The 21,174-nt window shown below is 38.3% G+C and overlaps 2 protein-coding genes across 6 annotated transcripts; both read right to left on the bottom strand.

The window, feature by feature from the left end:
• Positions 1-2,776: 2,776 nt before the first annotated feature.
• ethe1 (ETHE1 persulfide dioxygenase) lies at positions 2,777-7,325 on the bottom strand. 5 transcript variants are annotated; one of them, XM_044359974.1, is made up of 8 exons: positions 7,001-7,325; positions 6,645-6,886; positions 5,625-5,769; positions 4,943-5,091; positions 4,148-4,277; positions 3,907-3,996; positions 3,233-3,349; positions 2,777-3,037 (listed from the first exon to the last, which is right to left on the bottom strand). In XM_044359974.1, the coding sequence occupies exons 2-8, from the start codon at positions 6,852-6,854 to the stop codon at positions 2,991-2,993; spliced, it is 888 nt and encodes a 295-aa protein (XP_044215909.1). In that variant the 5' UTR covers positions 6,855-6,886; positions 7,001-7,325; the 3' UTR covers positions 2,777-2,990. The 5 variants fall into 5 exon arrangements, with proteins under 5 accessions (XP_044215909.1, XP_044215908.1, XP_044215910.1 ...); XM_044359973.1 differs by having other exon boundaries at positions 6,645-7,325; XM_044359975.1 differs by lacking the exons at positions 5,625-5,769; positions 6,645-6,886 and having other exon boundaries at positions 7,081-7,321.
• A 1,432-nt stretch (positions 7,326-8,757) lies between these two features.
• On the bottom strand, positions 8,758-12,540 carry LOC122987311 (transmembrane protease serine 3-like). Its single transcript, XM_044359116.1, has 5 exons — positions 12,534-12,540; positions 10,996-11,091; positions 10,242-10,384; positions 9,913-10,068; positions 8,758-9,181 (listed from the first exon to the last, which is right to left on the bottom strand). The coding sequence occupies exons 1-5, from the start codon at positions 12,538-12,540 to the stop codon at positions 9,110-9,112; spliced, it is 474 nt and encodes a 157-aa protein (XP_044215051.1). The 3' UTR covers positions 8,758-9,109.
• Positions 12,541-21,174: the final 8,634 nt, after the last annotated feature.

Raw genomic sequence — 21,174 nt, 5'->3', positions numbered from 1 at the left:
GTTTCAAGTCAAGTCAAGTCTTTTTTTTTGTATAGTTATAGCCCAGTATCACAAATCAGAAACTTGCCTCAGGGGGTTTTAATCTGTACAGCAATACAACATCCTCTATCCCAGTAGAGAATTAAAGGGAAACTGAAGTGGGGTGTTACAACTGAACCTGTTCTCCCCTTACGCAGATTCATTTTCAGTGTTTCTGCAAGATAGCAAAATTGTGGAAACACACGAGCCATTAAATTCTATCAAGTCTCTTACTTACTTACTTGTTTCTGTAAAATACAACAAGCTCACCAAAAGTCCCTACATATTAGAGTGGTAATATAAATATCATAAAAGATACTATTAGATATTCCATGACCGTCAAGGCTGTGTGACTTACTACTATTAGAAATCCCATGACCTGGATGACTGAGAATATGTACATAAAAGTGCTTCAACACTACCACAAACACTGTAAGTCCCTATGGCAGTCTTATATTGATCCCAGTAGAGATTAAAATACCATCAGGTATTAGACAGTCACTATAAACTTAGCATTGAGAAACACAGCACTGTAAATTCCTGTAGAAATGTTATTTAGTGATACTACGAGAGAGTTAAGAATAGTCCTAGCAAAAGCAATACACATTATTAGCATTATAGGAGCTAAAAAGTTGAAAAAAGTATAAAACCAACCTGTGCTAAGCAGCACAGATACACTTTAAGTTCCTCTATAGGAGTATTTTCTTTAAGGTCTGTTGGGCAAAATCTGCTCTCTTCACTCTGAGGGCTTTATCACCCTGACTGGCCTCTTTACAGCTCTTTCTGAATGAGCTGATAGTGTAATAGATTCTTTCCAGTGACATGTGGCCAGTGCGGGAGAGAATGGGCAGCAGGTTCATGGTGGCACAGCATAGTGGTGTCGAGGGAGAGACTGAAAGAGACCTGGCAGATGGGTGATACAGACTGGGTGAAAGGACAGCTGGCACCTTCACTCCCAAGCAGCAGCAAAAACATAAGAGAATAGAACCATTTTACAGGGAAATGGCTGTTCCCCTGAAGCAACATATCTTCAGCAACGGTCTGTTTAGAAAGAAAAGCAATACAGGTGTCTGTTGGTGAGTGTACTAGGTGAGGCAGAGGGGCTGTCCCATAATGTTGTTTGTCTCAAGTGCTGACAGAGACAGCTGGTAGATGGTGTGTGTGTGTGTGTGTGTGTTTATGTGGGATAACAGTATTAACCTGCATAGTGCACCAACAGAGACTCTGACCTACACTTTCTTTTATTCTTAGACAAGTCTTCTTCAATAACAAAGTTGCTGTGCATCTTCTGAGGAGTTACAGGAATTTATTTTGCTGCTAATACATTAAATACATTCATGTATTGACCTGCCCAGATAACAATAAGAAGTGCAGATGGGGTCAGATTAATTACAGCAAACTGGTATACTGTACATCTTGTCAGTACAGGCCTTATTAATAGGGATGCACCAATCCAACTTTTTTTCCCCTGATATGTTTCAGTTACCTCAGCTCAGGGTTTCTGCCAATACCACATACAGATCTCATAGAAATGCTTTCTTTTTCACAAATTTAAAAGCTCACTGCGAGAAACTCATCACCAGTGAAGGAGGAAGCGTTCAGATCCTTTACACAAGTAAAATTCGCAATGCTACAATATAAAAATACTCCATTACAAGTAAAAGTCGTGTTTTCATCGACTTACATGTTAAAGCAGGTTAATGTGAATCTATTTGCCACTACTTTATATACTGTGTTTAACTACAACAATCCATTATGTTTTATTAACTGATCATGTTTTATGGAAAAGTACATCAAAGTTGTACTTTTGTACATTATTTAATGCACTTAGTTACATTCCACCGCTGCTCATTTTAGTCATAATTTGAATAAAAAAGATTACATGAGGCCAAGGATTGGATGAGGCACTAATAACCGAGTCAGTGCTCTTCTGTGACTGAATGAATGTAACTAATAGAAGTAAAATCGACTTGTATAATGGCATTGACAAAACACAAACAAAAAAAAAACAAAACTGTATTTAATGTGGATCAGTCACATCATGGCCGATAATCAGTGTGCTTCCTGGCAAGAGTAAAAATCTGTAGAACTGGTACTGGTCTTCAAAACTTCATCAGTCATACACTGTCATACGGGATACTATCACATGTGCAAGTTGCTCTGGCAGAGGGATGTGGCTGAGTCAGAGGCCGGCACTCCCAAACAAACCTGTCTTACTGGCAGTACTGGTGAGCTATTAAATGCTGACTGAGAGCAGTTTATACAGGACATCTGGATATCCAGAAGCACTCTTCACTGTGTTGATACTTGGCGTGGATATTATTATGATACTGAGACACCCTTGTCTATTAAACTTCTAGAGAAACAGTTGAGAACACAAACACATTGACATGACATGTTTTCAACTTTCGCAATGGAAACTTGGCCCTCGGTGATTCTGAATGCAAATAGCGTAGTTTCATTTTCCTGCTATGCAAAAAAGCTGTAGCTGGCAGCAGTCTGGGTGGTGTGTGTGCGGCCTTGGCTAGTGGAGTCCGGAATCACTGGAAAGGCCGTGTGGAAGAACTCAATTGTCTAAGTTAAGCATTCATGAATACTAAACCAAACCTTGAATGGAACATTCCTATCTGAGCTTTCCTTCTCGTAAATTTCCTCTCTAATTCTGCTATTAATAAAAATGCAGCTGAATAAAAAATAAAGTTGCTCAGATTTAAATTCAATCAAAATACAAAAAAAAAGTCACAGTATCTCATGCACGTATTTCTAAAATAGTTTGCATCTTTATTTTAAGCATGATCACAAGGACATCAGAGGTTGCACTCAAAATGATAGCAGCTTTTCAAATATACATCTTTAAATTTACATACAGTACACTGTACAATCCAGTAAAGCACTTAATGGTTAGTTTTGTAGGTTTATCGTTTTGCTATGATGTAGTTGATTTGATTAAAAGCCTCCCTTTTGCTGGATATTCAAACTTCATGTATTCCACAAACTAGATTAGCAGGCACTGCAATATCTGCAAAGGAAGAAGAAAAACAGACTGTTTTCAGAAGTAGAAGCGTGGTAATAAGCAAGAAATTTCAACAATCTAAGCATGCAAGACTGTGCAGTGAGGTGTCAAAGCCTTTAAAATATTTTGGCACAACGAATGAGAATTCTGGTGGTTGGAATGTAGATGAGGAGTTATTGTTATGGTTTGAGTGTTTCATACCTATCTTAGCAGGCTTTTTGAGATTAAGATTGTTCATGATGTCCACAAACTCCTCCAGGCTCTTGGTCAAGCGCCTGTTAAACTGGCGCTCCTCACCGACCGTAGACACCGTCTGACCTGATACACAGAGACAGATTCAGCCTGATATGTCATCTATGGCAACTGTGGACTTAATGTTTGTCAGCTGTTGAACTTTACTCATCAATCAAAGCAAATATTAGTTTCAGAAAATGTGGAGAAATCACATGGTGCTGACAGACATGGAAACATGTGACTTATTAACAGACATACACCGATATATCAGTATAGTTGGTTTCAAGTAGTATCATTTAAGTGGTAATATAATTTTTAATGCTGATATTTGACAGATTGTGGAGTTGATGCTGATCTTTTTTCACTGAATACAACTGTCAAAGTAGCAACAGAATAAAACTAATGAGGTTACCATTAGGAGAGGCATGTCTAAAGGCTTGACCTGTTTTCATTTGCATTTATGCAAACACTCCAACATTAACATGTGTGTCATAACAGTACTGGCTGCTATGGGTGGGAAAATACTGGCTTTACTTTTCTTTGCTGATTCTTAAAATCTGTCTATTTACATAACCAGTTTTCAAATCAGTGAATCCAAGAGACATTACAAAAATGTTCAGATGTGTGAGTTTTCAGCCAACCTAAGTAGTCATGTGCTGGGTAGACGAGGCACTGGTCAGGCAGGGTAAAAATCTTCTGATGGACTGAATGGTAGAGCTTTTTAGGGCAGCCTGAATTAAGAGAGAGAACATTTTGCAAAGATAAGACAATTTCTAAAGTAAACAGATGCAATACTGCCATCTTGTGTCCATCTAGCAGCATTACAAAAATAAAGGCATTCACTGTAGCCCAGTTAGGACAAAGTAAAGAGTGTATGTCTACCCTGCTGGAAGTCTGTCCTGCCACAGCCTCTGATGAGCAAAGCATCCCCAGTGAAAGCCATGCTCTGATCCCCTGACACCAGCGTCATACAACCATCAGTGTGTCCCGGTGTCTCTCTCGCTGTCAGAAACTAGAGGGGAGAACAAACAGAAGTCAACTTGAGGATTGTTGAGGCTATTTTATAAAGCAATTTTATTTAAAAAGCATAAATTCCTCTACAGAGCAACAAATGGCGCACTGATAAAAAATGAAAAGCTTGAATGGGTGCATCCGTACACGTTACCAGGTCTACAAAGAGGCACATTTACTATATTCCAGTTTACATTTTGAGACATTATTAGATCTAAATATAACCACTTGAGTTGCAACTACTAGTCGATTAATTGATTAGTCGATTGACAGAAAATTAATCAGTAACTACTTTAGATTTTTGAATAATCTTTTCAGTCATATTTTAAGCTAAAATGCCAAAAATGAGCAGATTTCAGCTTTAAAAATGTGATGATTTAATGTGTTTCTTTGTCATACATAATAGTAAACTGAATATCTTTGTGTTTTGTACTGAAGATTAGACAAAGCAAGACATATGTGATTGTCACCTTTGACTCTGGGAAATTATAATGGTCATTTATCACAATTTTCTGATATTTTATTGATAAAAAACAATTAATGATAAGCTGTAGATTAAAACGATAAGGAAAATAATCGTTATTTGTGGCCCTACTAACCATCGTCAATCTCTTTAAAATTAAGGTTATAGGTTTTTATTTTACGTTACATATTTCTTCTTCTTACATGTTTTCCAAATGTGATCTTGTCTCCGTCTAACAGGTATATATCTGCAGAGGCGCCACTGAATTTGGAGATGGCACTTTTCAACCCAACCAATCTTTTCTTCATCAGCCCTGTGCTTGTGATATGGTCAGCATGGCAGTGGGTGTTTACTATCAGAAAAAGAAGATGGTATGGTTAACTATAAAGCAAGAGCAGAAAGTAACTTGAAAGTAGACTTGTGTCTGTTGTAATAGATACACTTGCACTTTCACACTTTCAGCTACAGTCCTAGTAAACAGTTTGGACACTTCACATTCACTTGAATGAGAAAGTGTGTCCAAACTTTTGACCGGTACTGTACATGTACAATATGTTACCCAGCTCTAGTTTACTAAGACTCTTCTGACATGAGAAACCCACAGTCTACAGTGTATGACTGTCTGTGAGCCTGGCCTGACTGGGTTCAGAGTTTTGGGAAGATTGAGATGTCCTGCAGCCTCACAGTGCCATCATTATCTTGCTCCAGAGCAAAGTTAGCCCCAACATTTCAGGATCGGTGACAGAATTTTGAAAAAGCTCAAAGCTGACTGTTGCAGCATGGGTGCTCAATTGATTAGAGAGACAATACAGAAGATTAATATTAAATTGTCTGAATTTATGGAATAAACCCATATCTCTTTGTTGTACCACAGAAGTAAGCGACCTGCTACTTTTAGATTAAGCCCCAGTTCATGTATGAGCTTCAGGTCCCTGTCAATGGTCTCCAGCACAGGATCGATGATGATCGCCTCCTTGGTCTCTGTGTCAGCCAGCAGGTAGGTGTAGGTACTGCTCTCCAGCTCAAACAGCTGAACAGAAAAACAGGCAAGGGCACAGGAGTGAGTCAGCAATAAATAAAAAGCGCGGTAACAGGTAATAATGATGCACAACCTCCTCGTCATCCTGAGATAGTGTTTGTGAGAGAGATGGATAGACGATTATGATGTTTCGTTACAAAATGTGTGTTTTTTCAGTATTTGGAAAGTTTGCAGTGTTTGTGATAAATATATTTTTGTGTTTACAAGCAAAGATTTGCCGTTCGATACTTAAGAGGACAGTTTACTTGTTAACAAAACTATCTCAACCATGTCACGGTCTACGTACTTGTTTGCTCTGGAGTTTTTGAACATACCACACCCTCGTCTCCAGCAAACTCAGTTGGTTTTGTTGACATGTAGATTTTCAAACTTTCCATGATAAGGTCAAAAGTGGAGAGTAAATAAATAAGAGGACATTGACTTAAGAGTATTTTGTCATATAGGGCCTACTGTTGACAAGCTCACTTCTATCCTCTGCTGTAAGGCTGTTTCACGCAGGTCAAGACAGTGTCATCATAATAACATTACAGTAAGTTCCATTCATCAGTTTTGCAGAGTTATTGCAAAACATTGAGAGGACTGAGCAGGGTGACACAGAGTGATACATGTGGCTGCAGATTTCACTAACACAACCCACAAAGATGAATCTGTAAACTTAGTTTGGCTCAGTATAAACAAACTATGACTGTGTAACGTTGTGTAACGTTACAATAAGGTCCAGTAATTAAGCTAACGGCTAACACCGGCTAGCTCGCTCACTTCCTGGGAGCAAAATAATATTTTACGAATATCTCTGCTAACTCTGAATGTGGAGCCAATAATTTAACCAATACAAAGAAAAACATCATGTTAATAATTAACCGCACCTGTCTGAAGAGCAGTCCTTTGGTCAGCGCCATCCTGGAGCAGTACGATCTGCTGAAAGCTCGCAGCGGGTCTTCGCCAGCACTCAGGCCGGGACAGGCGCGCCTGTTCTGGGATGCAGAGTAACTCGAGGCCTCGGTGTTCATTCTAAGCCGAGGCGTGAGAGCCAGAGCCCGTTGAACTGCTCTGACTCTGTTTATTACCGAACACATTGTCGCTTGCCTGTAATGTCCTGGGTGCAGTGCTAGATATTTATCAGAAGTGTGGGACAAATGTCTTTTTGAAAATCAGCAGCGGTTCAAACGCTTTCAAGCACCTGAGCATGCAAGGATATGTGTATAAAGTTAGCTGCGTTTACCTTGAGCTGATGGAAGATAATGTCAGTTTCCTTAAAATACAACTCAAGAGTTCAGCGCTGTTTAGAAGCTACACTCTCACCTTGGATGAATTCCGACACACTAATGGTGTGACAGTGTCACTCACATTTACAGCGGCTGTGGCTGTTGCCATAGCCACTGTTTGTATTAATGAGTAATGTGGGTTTGTCCACTCTAGTCCTGCTGGTCAACTTCCTCCACGGTCACGTAAGCAGGTCACATCTGTTACAACATATGCTTACAGGTCGTAACCGTTACACACTTACTGTCCGTTGTAGTGCACGAGCATCACTCATGCGCGCTCATGACACATGCAAGCGCACGCACACACGCATATACACATGCACACACTGAAATAGACTTGACAGCAGGCAGCATGGTCTACGTGACTGTTGAAATCTGCTTATCAGGTAGACTCATACCACCCAAACTAAAGCTACTTACAATGCAATATATAAAGAAAAAATATGTCATCTGACAGTAAAATGCCGTAGTTGAAAAATTATATTAACAAACACAATATAAAATAGAAATATCAGTTTTTAAAATCAACAAAAGTAAAAAATATTTTGTTAGGATCTTTTCTCATTACTGAGGACCATTGTGCAGTTTATAGCTCGGCCAATACTGGAGTTTTGGCCCGAGCCAGTATTACACCAAACTATTTGACTATTATCAGATTCTGTCACCTCATTGGGAATTTCAGTTATACTATTGCCACAGCAAACTTAAAAAAAAAAAAACAAAAACAAAACTTAAACACATACTTTACCTTTATAGCCATTACCAAAAACAGTACATCTATATAGTATGGGGAAAAAATATTATTTTAAATGTTTTTGTATCAATTATTCGATTTCTTCATTGACATAAAATTAATTGCCAACTATTTTGTTAATTGATTAATCATTTTGAGTTGAAGAAAAAATGCTGAAACTCTCTGGTTCCAGTTTCTTAAATGTGAATATTTTCTGGTTTATTTAGTCTTCTATGATAAAAAATGGAATATCTTTTGGTTATGGAGTATTGGTCAGGACAAACAAGACATTTTAGGTTGCATCTTGGGCTTTGGGAAATGATGATCAACATTTCTGACATTTTATAGACCAAACAACTAATCGATTAATCAAGAAAAATAATTGACAGATTAATCAGTAATGAAAGTAATCTTTAGTCGCAGCCCTAGTATTTATTCTTTCTTTTCTGCAGCCAAGGGATATCGAGTATATATTATACATATTATATATGAGTGGGAACAGGCTTTGTTGTTTTTATTTTGGTATCGTTGATACATCTTGTCTTTGTTTTTGATTAGATTCAAATATGGAGTCTTTGTTTCTTGTATCAGTTTATTTAGTTTATTTAGAGCACTAATACTTCATCTGTCAATACCTGGTCGACCCTTCGGTCTTTTTCATGTAGTTATTCCATAGCGTCAGAGAATCTGATGAGTCATAGATTTCAGTCCAAATCATAAAAATTTGTGACCTTATCTAAATACTGCTGGGTGCCTTGTCTGGTAACAGCTATAAAAAATAAAGTATGTAATAAAGTAGATAAAGATGTAGATAGAAGCAGCTGAAAATCCCAATAGGTCACAGAATCAGAGGGGTCATAGAATTTAGATACTGATATCAGTATGTGAGATTTATTTTTAAAACAAAAATGACAACCACTTACTGGCTGAGATACATGGCATGAACAAAACAATTTTTTGATAAGTATCTTTTTAATATGTCTTTTTAATAATTGTGATAAAGATATTGGGTGGGATATTTTATTGCTAAAAAATAAACTTGTTAGTGCTATTTGGTGGACAAACGATATAACAGTGGCACTGTCTCTAAATTACTTCAAACATTTCCTTGGCATTGCTGTACTAAAATTTCTTGTAACTTATTGTCCAACATATACAGTACATTAGTGATATATAAGCTTAATAAGCTGAAAAGCAAAAATCAATATATCCATCAAGCTGTAGTGCATACATACCTACTACTGCCTACTAATATTACAGTAATTTTGGTTTATTTTATAACCAACAACACAGACAAGCAACTACAGGTGATCTGCCTCTTTATTTTCAGTTATTATGTCTCGGGTTCTGAAGAGGTGTCGGTCATGGCTGTTGTGGTCTCCTCCAAGTTCTCTGGTTTGCCTTGCTGAAAAAAATTGAAAAGAGAAGCGTCAACATAAAATATAGTTAAATATATTTCCATGAATGAAACATATTAAATGTAAATGTATTGTATTGTTAGAGAGCCTTATGTCAATAAAAAACAACCCAGCAAGGTATCACAAGTTTCAGTGTCTGTAGCACGCCTTAGTGAATAACTAAACTGTTTATTGATCTGTATAATCATTATACGCAACTGAAGCAACTCTGTTTCTCTGGTCACTCGAGCCCATTGCTGGATAGTTTATCAAACTGTGTCAACACTGTGGTTTGTATAACTTGGACTGAGCAGTATTTCTTGAGAAGAATAAGCACATAAAAGACAATACTTTCTGCTTTTGTCAAACCATTTTCTTTATATGACAATCCCAACAGTTATGAGGTGAACCAACAAGTTTTATTCATATAACCAGCTTTAGATAGAAAGTCAAACTGTTCTCCCTCCTGAATTCAGGATTCGAAGTAAAAACAAAGAATTTTAGGCACAGTTTTCCAGGCTGGTGTCATTTCCATTTAATTTTGAGAACAACATTTAAACTATCCCGATCTATAGGCACTGTAAACTGTGGGATCATCACTAAACAAATCCACTGAGTGTGATCAACATTTGCATGTAGCTTAATTTCTAACTATGCCCATGTAGGGGAAACAGATTTAAAATGTCTTATGTGTGGAAGGGTATAATTGTTGGACTAAAGAAGAATCAGTTTACAGTACCTCTATAAATCTTTCAACCCAGTGGAGAAGTTGAGTTATTCTGCTGTAGACGCCTGGTTTATTGTGCCGTCCACAGCCTTCACCCCAACTCACCACCCCTGCCAGCCTCCAGTCCCCACTAGCTGTCTCACACACCAGGGGTCCACCACTGTCTCCCTTAACACAGGACAAATAATTTATCAAACATTATAGATCAGATTTTGAATTGCCTGTGAACATTCAACGGTGACTGAAGTGAAACTGGTGCAAATTTGACCTGGTGACAAATATTCTTCATAAAACTTTATCAGGCAGGTTTAGGTGGAGATTTTATATCACTGGGTGTATACCTGGCAGGAGTCTACCCCTCCATTCATGGTGCCAGCACAAATCATCCGAGGAGTTAGGTACGTGCCATAGACACTCGGGTGGGAGCAGGCAGATTGAGCTATCACCTTGACCTGAGCCTGCCTCAGCTCATTTGACACAAAACCTGACAGAGAACAGAGAGAGAAAGTATAAAAGACAGACTGTGATGTGAGTATGTTAATCAAAGGGAGGTTAAGAAAATGCCCTTTAATGTGTCTGAAATCCCTCAGAGAGACCTTAGCCAATCAAACTAAGCAGCTGTTTCACGCCTAAGGGGGGATATTTTCTTCTAACTTTCTGTCATCATTTAAATTTTTAAAATTATGTTGCTTCTCATAGTAGGAGTGACATTTTTTTTTGTTTCCTTCATTGGTTTAAATTTTAGTTGATTGTTGCTCCCTGGATTTGCATATTGTCAAGTTATTGTTGTTTTTTGTCTTGGTAAAAGCAATGGAAATAACTAATTATTGAAGGTAAGTGGCAAATTATTTAGTGTTCCTGCATATGTTGTTAATGGTGGATGGTGGGGTCAAATTATTTTTAGACCCCCAAAAGGGCTTGCTGGCTTTGAGGAACATAGGGCAAACTTTATTTTATGTTTCATATTACATGATAGGAATAATCAATGAACTGGCACAAACGAGGAAACAGAAATCATGGAAGAACTGGCACCAAAGAATGTGCTTCCTGATATAAATAACACAATCAGAGAGGGTTCGTGTCAGTGTAACACACCTCCTTCATGAATAAATCCCCAGCCTGTGATCCAACAGGATGCTCCAGGAGGAAAGGACTCGTTTGGACTGGGCAAACAGACTGGTCGCACCCCACCTACATTCAACACACAATAATCAGATTGAAACATTTATATGCAAAGCAATAAAGAGATAAAGGCTATTACATTGCATAACCATATATAGTACACTCAGTTTTTTTCTAGCCAAGTTCCCCTACAGAGAGATACTGTAGCACTGCAATGAAATTAAGAGCCAACACAGATCAGCTGTATTTAACCAGATACAGTTGAAAAACATATTTAGAACTGCAAAATTTTGTATCTGTATATACATAGCTGGCTGGTGTTTACATTTCTAGCACACATATTAAGAATATGTACTTTAAAATAGTCTAGGATGCATCAAATCTTTTGCCTGTGCCTTGGTCAGGGGACAGGAGTGTTAACCCCATGGATGTATATAAAAGCTGGATACCGGGGAACGGCGCCCATTCAATCCAATAAGAATTGTTCACCTGGCACAAAAGTTTCTAGTTTCCGGGTTTGCTTCTGCATTGTGTGACCCACACAATATGCACAGTAGCATGGTGGTCTATGTATGGTCAATGCACTTTTTACAGGTCTTTCTAAAAGGTTGATTGAAAGATTACAGCTTATTCAGAACTCCGTGGCTAAACTGTTAACAAAAATAAAAAAGAGAAAACACATCACTCCAGTCTTGGCTAGACTACACAGGCTCCCTGTGTCTTCCAGAATCGATTTTAAAGTACTCTTACTTGTTTATAAAGCTCTCAGTGGGTTAGGGCCAAGCTACATCATAGACTCCCTGTTGCTTTATGTTTGCTCATGAGCCCTTAGATCTTCTACTGCAGGCTTGATTGATACCCATAAGCCTACCCAAAAGAAAATTGGAGATGCAGTTTTCTTCGCTTATGCTCCAAAATTATGGAACGCATTACCTAAAGACGTTAGAGAAGCAGGCTTGGTTGAAAGCTTTAAATGACACCTAAAAACATATCTTTTTAACCTAGCATTTCTATAGCATGGTTTTTGCACCATTTCCTTTGCACCATATCCCACCATCTTTAAGACAATTTACTCCATTTTAAGGCATTTTTATTCTTTTTCATGATTGATTATGTCTTTTACTTAAGATTTTTAGCTGTTTCCTTTTTAAGCTATTCTTGTCCTCTCTTTTAATGCAATACACTGTTTTCTGTTTTTCTTATTTCCCTCCTTTTATTATACGCATGTATTCCTGTTTAATGTTCTTAATGTCTCTCTTTTGTTTTTTATCTCTTTAATGTGAAGCACTTTGAGCTGCATTTTGTATGAAATGTGCTATACAAATGAAGTTATAATAATAATAATAATAATAATTATTATTATTATTATTATTATTAGCATTAACAGTATAAGCCTTTAAAAGAAAACTTTATCCATTTTACTTTTTGTATCTCAAAACATGAAAGTAGACTGTAGGTAAATGATGTGTTTTTGCTCAGCCCTGTCAACAGAAGGGGCCACCTCCTCTTACCTTTCATGTTAATGTCAGTGATGGTGCGCAGTAGGCCCACATCATAGTCATTGTTGTATCTGTTGAAACGGGGGTGGTAGAGCACCTGCAGTGCTCTGTAACGTTTCCCCAGAGAGTTGTCTGCTATGTTAACTGTGTCCACCACCACCAGCCAGTGAGCCACTTCAAGCATGTCATTCCTGCAGAAACACACACAGTGTGACAGAGATGTGTGTGGTCTGAGTTCAGTTCAAGTGGCCTCACTGTGCGCTGATTAATACCTGTCTTTGTCTTACTGTAAGTCAAGGGTTGAACAGAGTCCCTGCTGACAGATCTGCATTGGTGATGTTCAAGAAACTTTGGATCTGGATGGGAAATGTATTACACTGTTTATTTGGTGTCTTGAATTTGCTTTGACTCACTTTTTGACCTGCTCTCAACTTGAACCTGACGAGATCAGAACATAGAATTAACTTGGACTTGACCAAGGGTTGGTTGATTACAGCCTTCCCACTAAGTACTGTGGATATGCAGTGTAGATCTAACTTTTATCCCTCTAAATGTACTGCACTTTGTTTTCTCCCTAAACTGATGTATCCTCTTCCTTACATTCATTCCACATGTCCACCTCTTACTCAACAAAACAGTGAGCTGCAGTGATGACCCAGTGTGGGGAGATGATGGCACCTCCACAGACATGTTTCCCTTTCCAGTGCATGCTGGCCTGCCAGCCCCACTTGTTCTTGGCTGCCAATGTTCCCCCAACGATCCGTCGGCCATCACTGGCCAGAATTGGACAGTCTAGATATGTGGAGATGATTGTGAAAAAAATCACATTTAAAACACTAAACAATCTACAAAGATTGTTAAATTCCGCAAAATCACATCAGCAGTTTCATATATTCCATGATTAAGGTGACATTCCTATAAAGCCCTGTCCATGATAAGGCTATATCATATAACTTATGGCCATGACTGCCAGACAGTCATATGGATATATAATGATCATCTTCTGTCCAAGACAGATAAGCAGGGAATTAGACCCAGACTACATAAACATCAATCAGTGTGATATGTTTGTTTTTTTTGTTTTTTTACCTGCAGTGATGTTCCCTGTCTGGTTAACAGGATTCTTTGATAGAAAAGGTGGCTGAGTTGTGACACTGCAGTTCCTCATCACACCACAGAGAGGCGATGAGTCCTCTAGCTCAGATGGGAATACCAGGAACTTGACTAATTTGAAAAGACAAGAAAAACAGTGAGACTAGATGGCACAGTAAGTTAAGAATTAAACATCACAGAACTGAAATGATCAAAGCCAGAAACTCCCAATATATGCTGTCCATGAGGCACCTCTGGTGAAATAAGAACCTCAGCAAATGACGTGACCCTAATACATGTTTAAAAGGGTGAAAATAATCTGCCCTTTGAGTTTTCCTGATAAATCATTTTAATTCATTCAAAATTCAGAAGAAATCTTCACAGAAGACATATTACCTGCCATACCAAATGAGGAAAACCAATTAAGTTAGATTTTCTCTTCATTTAATTTGATTTTCATCCTCATTATACTAATAATCACAGTTAAGCCCCAGGAGATTTGATCTGGCCAGTATTCTGGTGATAAACAGCTGCCTCTCTGTCAACCAGCCGAGACCCTCCTGATGCACATGGTTACTGTGGTGGTATTTAAAATCCAGTCTGTACTAAAATAAACCATTAACTGAAAAAGACTGAGATCAGATTATTCTAATGAAATAGTGTATTCCAGTTAAGAGTCTACAATTTCTGTTTCAATGAACTACTGGTGTATAAATAGAATTTAGTAGCATATTATTTTTTTAGGTTATGACATCAAAACTAGTTATACAAGTAAATTCCGACTGCTAACAGAGGCAGCTCGGTTACCTAAGAGAGCAGAGGTAATGACCAGTTTGATGATGACAGGCAAGCCCACAATCAGTAACACATCACGTGATGAACAGGCTTGAGACTCTGCATCTACAAATACATAGAACAAACAAATACATAAATATTAAAACCATATGCAAGGCCTAGAGTTTCAGCTTTTTGGCCCACGACCGGGTTGCATCAGCTTTTAGTAAATCCATTGTTCAGTTTTTGGTAAAGGACCAGTGTGTAATGGCATCTAGTAATGTGGTTGCAGATTGCAACCAACTGAATATCCCACCCCTCACCCTCCCCTTCCAAGTGTGCACCCTCCCCTTCCAAATATGGTGGCTGTGAAACTTGCAAAAAATGTGAACGCCCTCTATAGAGAGATAAACAGAATGGATTAGGGCTGAGTGTCTTATTTTGTAGAAGAAAAGAGGAGAACAATGTTGCATGATACTTTGGTTTACTTAATGGTGTGTGCCAATGTTCGTTTTGAAAGTAAAACTAATCTTCCTAAATCATGAGTTATCATTAGATGGATCAAACTGTCCACATGACTGACCTGGTATTGGTAAAAAGCACCATTAAAGTGACATATGATGTACCTGAGGGGGGTAGTTAACACCATAGGTCCAAGAAGAAACCTCTGGGTATGGTGAAACATTCTCATTGGTAGATAATCATTTGCTTTCTCTATTTGTTAGATGTGATGCAATCCAATCTAGGGTAGTGCGAGAAATCCGTCACCACAGCCTGAGCCCTTCAAATGATATAATGACCAATAGTATTAAAGGGCACAAGGCCGGATAGCAATGAAACAGATTGCATGCCAGCGCTATCCCACGTTATGATGTTATTACTGCAGCTGTAAACAGCTGCTTCAGCACTCTGTACTTTGGAGAAAAGTGACAGATGTTATTCTATCTATCACAGGAACATATGGATAGCTCTGTTTTTTTGTGGAAGCAATGGATCAAGGTTGCTTTCTAAGGCTGAAAAATAGCACGCATGAAGAAATCACAGGCACTTCCGGAAGTGTAAGATGGAGATAATCCTTTAGGGAAAGTACCAATGACTTATCTTTAAGGAAAATTGTTGACAAGATGCCTAGAAAAAAAACCAATATATACAGCATCACATGGAAAGACAAGAATAGCCAGAGGAACAGGATGTACAGGTCTGTCTGTGCAGGAGAAGAACCTGCTTTCGTGTTTAGTGACCTCATCTTTTAGTTTCTGATTAAAAAAAAAAAAATCTTTCCACTTATAGCGTGTTGGTTATGCGTTTTTATTTCAAGATAGAGATTGAATAATTCAACCAGAGGGATTAATTATCTGTAGGCATTGATCAAATTTTCAGTGGTGCAAGTCTAATGAGAGTACATAATTAATGTGGCTGCTTTCATTCAACTCTGTAAAGACTAAAGAATTTAGCAGCTGACTGAGTATTAGAGATGTACATCATAATTTTGATTCAAAAGCAACATTAAAACCAATATACTGATAATCAGACATGGTATGCTTTAAGTGTAAAGCTGTGTGTCAAGTGTTAATTTTGTTGGTTACCTGCTGGGCTGATGCCCAAAACTTGTGTTTTCTCATTGCCATTTGAGGCAAATGTGGAATAAACAATTTTTAGAATTAGAATTACAGCTGTGATGATCAGACTGGACTAAATTATCTTAATTCCCTCTGTCTTGATCCAAAGACGAGGCTCAATTAATTAACTTTCTAATGGGAGCACATGGAACAATGCATTGTGTTAACAAGTGCACATCTGTCCCATCAGCCCTGACAGCACTTCCTGTGACATTTAGCAGCATGTCAGCTTGCCCTAGATTGTGGATATTGCCATGAAAATATTAAGATTACTAACACTATTGTCACTATTGTATCTTTTGTTAATGTTAACAGGGCAATAATGTGCTTTTGTTTGAGTCTGTATGAGCTTGCACTGTATGGCTAAAAGTATGTGGACATACTTTTTTGTACTTTTGATTGTCATGGTTTGAGCTTGGCCCCTTAGTTCCGATTAAAATTACATTTCAGAAAAAAGTTAAAACAGTCTCTTTCCTGTTTCAACGTGACAATCCTTCCATGCACAAAGCTAGGTCCCTAAAGAAAGGCTTCTCTGAGTTTGGAGCGGCAAAACTTGACCAGCCTGCACAAAGCCCTGACCTCAACTCCATCCAACTACTTTGGGATGACCTTGAAGACCAACTGTGAACCAGGTCTGATCTGTCAACATCAGTGGCTGACCTTGCTAAAGTTCTAGTGGCTGAATGGGAGCAGATCCCTACATCCAGGTTTCAAAGGCTTTGGAATGAGATGTTCAACAAAAACATTAAGTGTAATGTTTGGGTGTCCACGAACCTTTAGCCTTATAGGGGTGTCACTCATATGTGATGTGCATTTTGGTCACATTTGGGTTAAATGCTGCAGTGGTTTGGGCCAGGGCTGGTTGGTTTAAAACAGAATCCATGTCAGGCCTGATTTTTTGGGGCTTCATCAAAAATCCACATTGATCCAACACCCTTGACTATTTCCATACCTGGCTGCTCATGAGGGAGATCTTTGGGCAACATGAGCCCTACTGATCCCTCTTCCAGTGGGCCACCATCTGATGGCTTCCTCTGCTGAATGTCTTGAGGATTATCACCAAAATGAAATGGTGAAGTCAGTGTTTTTTCATCTTGGGCCTCTGAAGAACCAGAGGGAGGAGCTGAAGTTTCTGGAGGTTGAGGCTCTGATGTTACTTCAGTAAAAGATTGAAGCTCTGGGTAAAAGTTTCCATTAGCTGGAGATTTGTAGTGGGGCATGAGTGTAAGGACTGTAGAGGGGACGAGAGATGATATGCTCAATACTTCATGACTGGTTGGACTTTGAAAAGATGTAGATGACCAGTGCTCAAGGTACGGATAGATTGACGCAACGACTGGTAGCTGTGCATCAAAAGTCTGGACCTGCAAATCCATACTTTCAAAGTCACTCGTAGCTGTCATGAAATGCAGAGTATGTTTAAAGTTTGGGTTGATGTCGTATAATTTGTGGATTGTGACTAGCAATATACATGTGTTGTTCTGAAGCAGATCTGCTAGATTTCAGACATGGCTGAGCTGAGAGGAAGGACACACAGATGCAGGGAAACACTGAGTCCTGCAAAGGAAACAAAGGCAACAACAAAATATGAGCTTAGAATAATGCATCTTTGAGTAATTTTGAGATATTGAATGCTGATATCTTTAAATACTATAGATCAAAGTTAATATGGCTCTTTTCAAGTACATTTTATCATCTAGTATTATTCAAAAAAGTGTTTTTTGGATAGTGTCTTTTTAAGCATATGTCAGATTGGATATTAGCAATTAGGTGGTCTGAATTATAAGAAGGAATTAAACAGATTTTCCTAAAAGAAATTAATAGATTACTTTAATAACATCAAAATACAAGCTTGCTCTGAGGAAAACTAAACTAAAATGAAGGCAAAAAAAGCGACGGACATTACTAGCATAATAATTTTGACTCATCCTGTATCACTTAAGAACCTTTATTGATCACTAATAACACTGTGGAAAAGGCCTCTGTGATTAAACTCACTTGTTTTTTTCAGGATACTCTACCCTCCACAACTGCCTTACATCTTCACATCTCATCACATCAGTATTCTTTTTTTTTTCACTAAACATTTTTTCAAGAGCCCTCACCTGAATGTCATCCGAACAGATTCGCATGTGTCGATGTCATTTGTATGCGCGGGATTATTCATCCAAGTGTGTCTCCTCCACTTATTAAACCAGCTTGTACCACAATGAGGAAAAGAAATGCATCACTGTTACCCAGTCAGTGACAAGACTCCGAAGACACCGGCTTGCTCTGGTGCATCTTTAATCCAAAAATAATCTGCTCCGTTACTGTGAATCCATCATGTTCAGCTTGCACAGGTTTCAGTAGTTTGTCACCTCTTCTCGTGCAATTCTGCTGCTCTCCTCAGTTACCACTTAATCCTTTCATTGTGTCACCCCCTTCATTACCCTCCTTCTCCTTCCAGTCTACTCTTCTTCCCTCTCCAACTTAATCTTTCTGCTCTGGTCAGAACAGGTGAGGCTCAGGCAGTCAGGTCAGTAACGGATACGTGCACTCTTGTCATTGGGCGTCTATGAAATATGCATGGGGATAATTGTGAGCTTGGGTCAGAATTTAACAACAGAGGGTAATGTATACCACACCACTGAGTCGCTCCCACTCACAGATACTCATGAGCTACATAATGGCAGCATGGACAGACACACATACAAAGAGTAAAGGAGTTGAATTTCATATAGATGAAAGAAATGGATCCAATAATCAAACAGCTATTAAGAATTTGAAGAGGCATAATTGTGGGTATGAGTCTGTGTGTGTGTGTGTGTGTGTGTGTGTTTCCAGTCTTCACAAGAGTATTTTGTTCATCCTATCACTTTACTTTGCAACAGAGAGTGTGAGGGGCTGGCAGTAACGAGGAACCCCAGAAGTAGTATTACTCAGCAACTTCTAGGTTACACTGCTGAGTTCACTTCAAAGATCAAACATGGTGGAGGAGATATGACTGCCTCACCTGCAGGTGGGTATGTCTAAAATATGAAGAACATGGTGGCCATGAAGTGCAAAAAAACACATCTGGCAAAAGAAAAGTCCTAAATTTTACAACACAGGTTTCATAACATAAATATTTTAAAAAATACAAATGCACCATCTCACAAAACAAATGAATAAACAGAAATATATGTACAAAATTAAAATTCAACATTTTACGAAACAGAACAAAAAAGCCAGTCTAATTAACAAAACAAAATCTAATAATTTCCGAAAACAACAACAAAAAAGTGACATGTCGAAAAACAAATATCTTAATACAACAGAATTATGACACTTTACAAAACAAACAGGCATAACATGAACACATTTTTATAAATAACTTCAAAAACACAAGAGAGGGATGTTTCATAAAACAAAAACAGAAGCAGCCATGCTAACTGCTCTTTGAGGCCTTTGTCAATAAACATAAAGTGCAGCTGAGGCCGATGGGAAAGTTTTGCAGGTATTTGGTCTTAAACCATAGTATTGCACACATTACATTTTTTAATGATTTACCCTGTGAGTGAAATCAATGTCTGTGCCAAATTTCATGGCAAGCCATCTAATAGTTGTTGAGACATTTCACTCAAATCCACAAATATCAACCTGCTGGTGTTGCTACAGGAAATGTCAGGAGATCACCAAAGTCATTAGGATTCATCCTCTAGGAGGCATGAATGTCCGTCCAACATTTCATGGCAATGCATCTATTAGTTGTTGAGATATTTCAGTTTGGACAAGCATGGTGCACCAACCGACAAAAATGAAACGAAAGCAGGAAACAAACATTTCACCAACTGAAAAAGGTTTGCACAAACTACTGCTTTTCTGTTTTGCATATTTGCTTTGTGTTATGTCTTGTTTGCAGTTTTATTTAGTTTTGTCAAGTCACAGTTTTCTACTTTGTGTTTTACTCTTGCTAAAACATTTCCTGAGCTGCTGGTGTGTTGTTTATAATTACTCTGGCAAATGTTTTTTTGTGCACTTTTGTGCGACCACAGATAAATGATTTATAATACAACTACACGAACATTCATGCTGAAGTTCTGAAAATGCCTGAGTGTTGCTCGCTTGTTGTTTATAACATGAGCGTAGAGTAGCTTCCTCCCCACCTGCTCATGACATTGACTGAATGAATGAATACATAAAGCGTGCAGGCTTCATTTGCTTTGGTATTGGTGTCAGAGTTCTTGTTTACTCCAATCAGACTGACTGACAACTCGCACCAATCTGAACTCCTCAGATACACTCAGCTCTGTCAGCTTCTCCTCCCTGTGGCATCAGTCAGGCGAGGAGAGAAGAACCCCTGGTTAAGCTTCTCCACAGCAGCCGTCGATGTGAAGCTGCATTTGCAACTTAATAGCATTTGTTTTATCCTGCACAGTGGAGCACATCAATGTGGCTTACTGACAAGACAGCAGAGTTACTGTCAAAAAGCTGCCAGTCACAGGCAGTAAACCAAACTTTTATATACTTTCGTGTGATAGTCAAACTTTCAGGCACTTGGGAGCTTGAATAAAATGCAGTAATACAGGTTGTAGGTTTCCCTCTCATCTTTCCAAATCAGGTACCTAAAATATCTCTGCATTCAAAGTCCTGAAATGACTTGCTCCTTTTTCTTAAAGGAATTTTTCTTGCCATAGACTATGTTTTGACAATTTAAAATCTATTAATGGTATTGAATGGTATTACAAAATAGAAACGAATGCAATGGGATTTAAAGCAATAGTTAGACATTTTGGGAAATACGCTTGCTTGTGCTTTCTAGCCACTATTTAGTTGGGAAGATTGGTGCTTTAGGCAAGAAACAGTTAACTTAGCTTAGCATAAAGACTGCAAACAGGGGGAAACAGCGAGCCTGTCTCTCTACAAATGTTAAATATCAGTTTACCTGTGCCTCTTAAACTAATCAACATATCTCATTTGTTTAATCCAAACACAAAAACTAAGGTGTAAAACTGACAAGTTGTAGTTTCACAGGGTTGTTAATGCTGCATTCACATCTCCTTGGGAACTGTAAATACGGGCAACTGTTTTGGAAAAACCTGAGAGTCAACAATCAAGTTGTACTGTAATTCTGAGGCTGAGGTTTCTGGGATTTCTGACGGTTATGATATCTCCCATTTGCTGAAAAGAACTACACACATGTCAAT

The sequence above is a fragment of the Thunnus albacares genome, chromosome 8 (assembly GCF_914725855.1).
Source record: "Thunnus albacares chromosome 8, fThuAlb1.1, whole genome shotgun sequence".
Taxonomy (NCBI): domain Eukaryota; kingdom Metazoa; phylum Chordata; class Actinopteri; order Scombriformes; family Scombridae; genus Thunnus; species Thunnus albacares.
Note: the sequence above shows the minus strand (reverse complement) of the source record. Positions and strands in the feature narration are given on the sequence as shown.

Bases quoted from the DNA above. Each gene is read 5' to 3' on its own strand.
- ethe1 (XM_044359973.1), bottom strand. From the start codon at position 6,854: ATGTGTTCGGTAATAAACAGAGTCAGAGCAGTTCAACGGGCTCTGGCT. The intron at 5,092-5,624 runs GTCGCTTACTTC...TTTTTCTGATAG, and splicing joins GCTTAATCTAAAAGTAGCAG to TAAACACCCACTGCCATGCT. The intron at 4,278-4,942 runs GTAAGAAGAAGA...TCTCCCCTCTAG, and splicing joins AGATCACATTTGGAAAACAT to TTTCTGACAGCGAGAGAGAC.
- LOC122987311 (XM_044359116.1), bottom strand. The intron at 10,385-10,995 runs GTGTGTTACACT...GTTCTCTGTCAG, and splicing joins GGGATTTATTCATGAAGGAG to GTTTTGTGTCAAATGAGCTG. The intron at 10,069-10,241 runs GTATACACCCAG...TCCTGTGTTAAG, and splicing joins GAGGGGTAGACTCCTGCCAG to GGAGACAGTGGTGGACCCCT.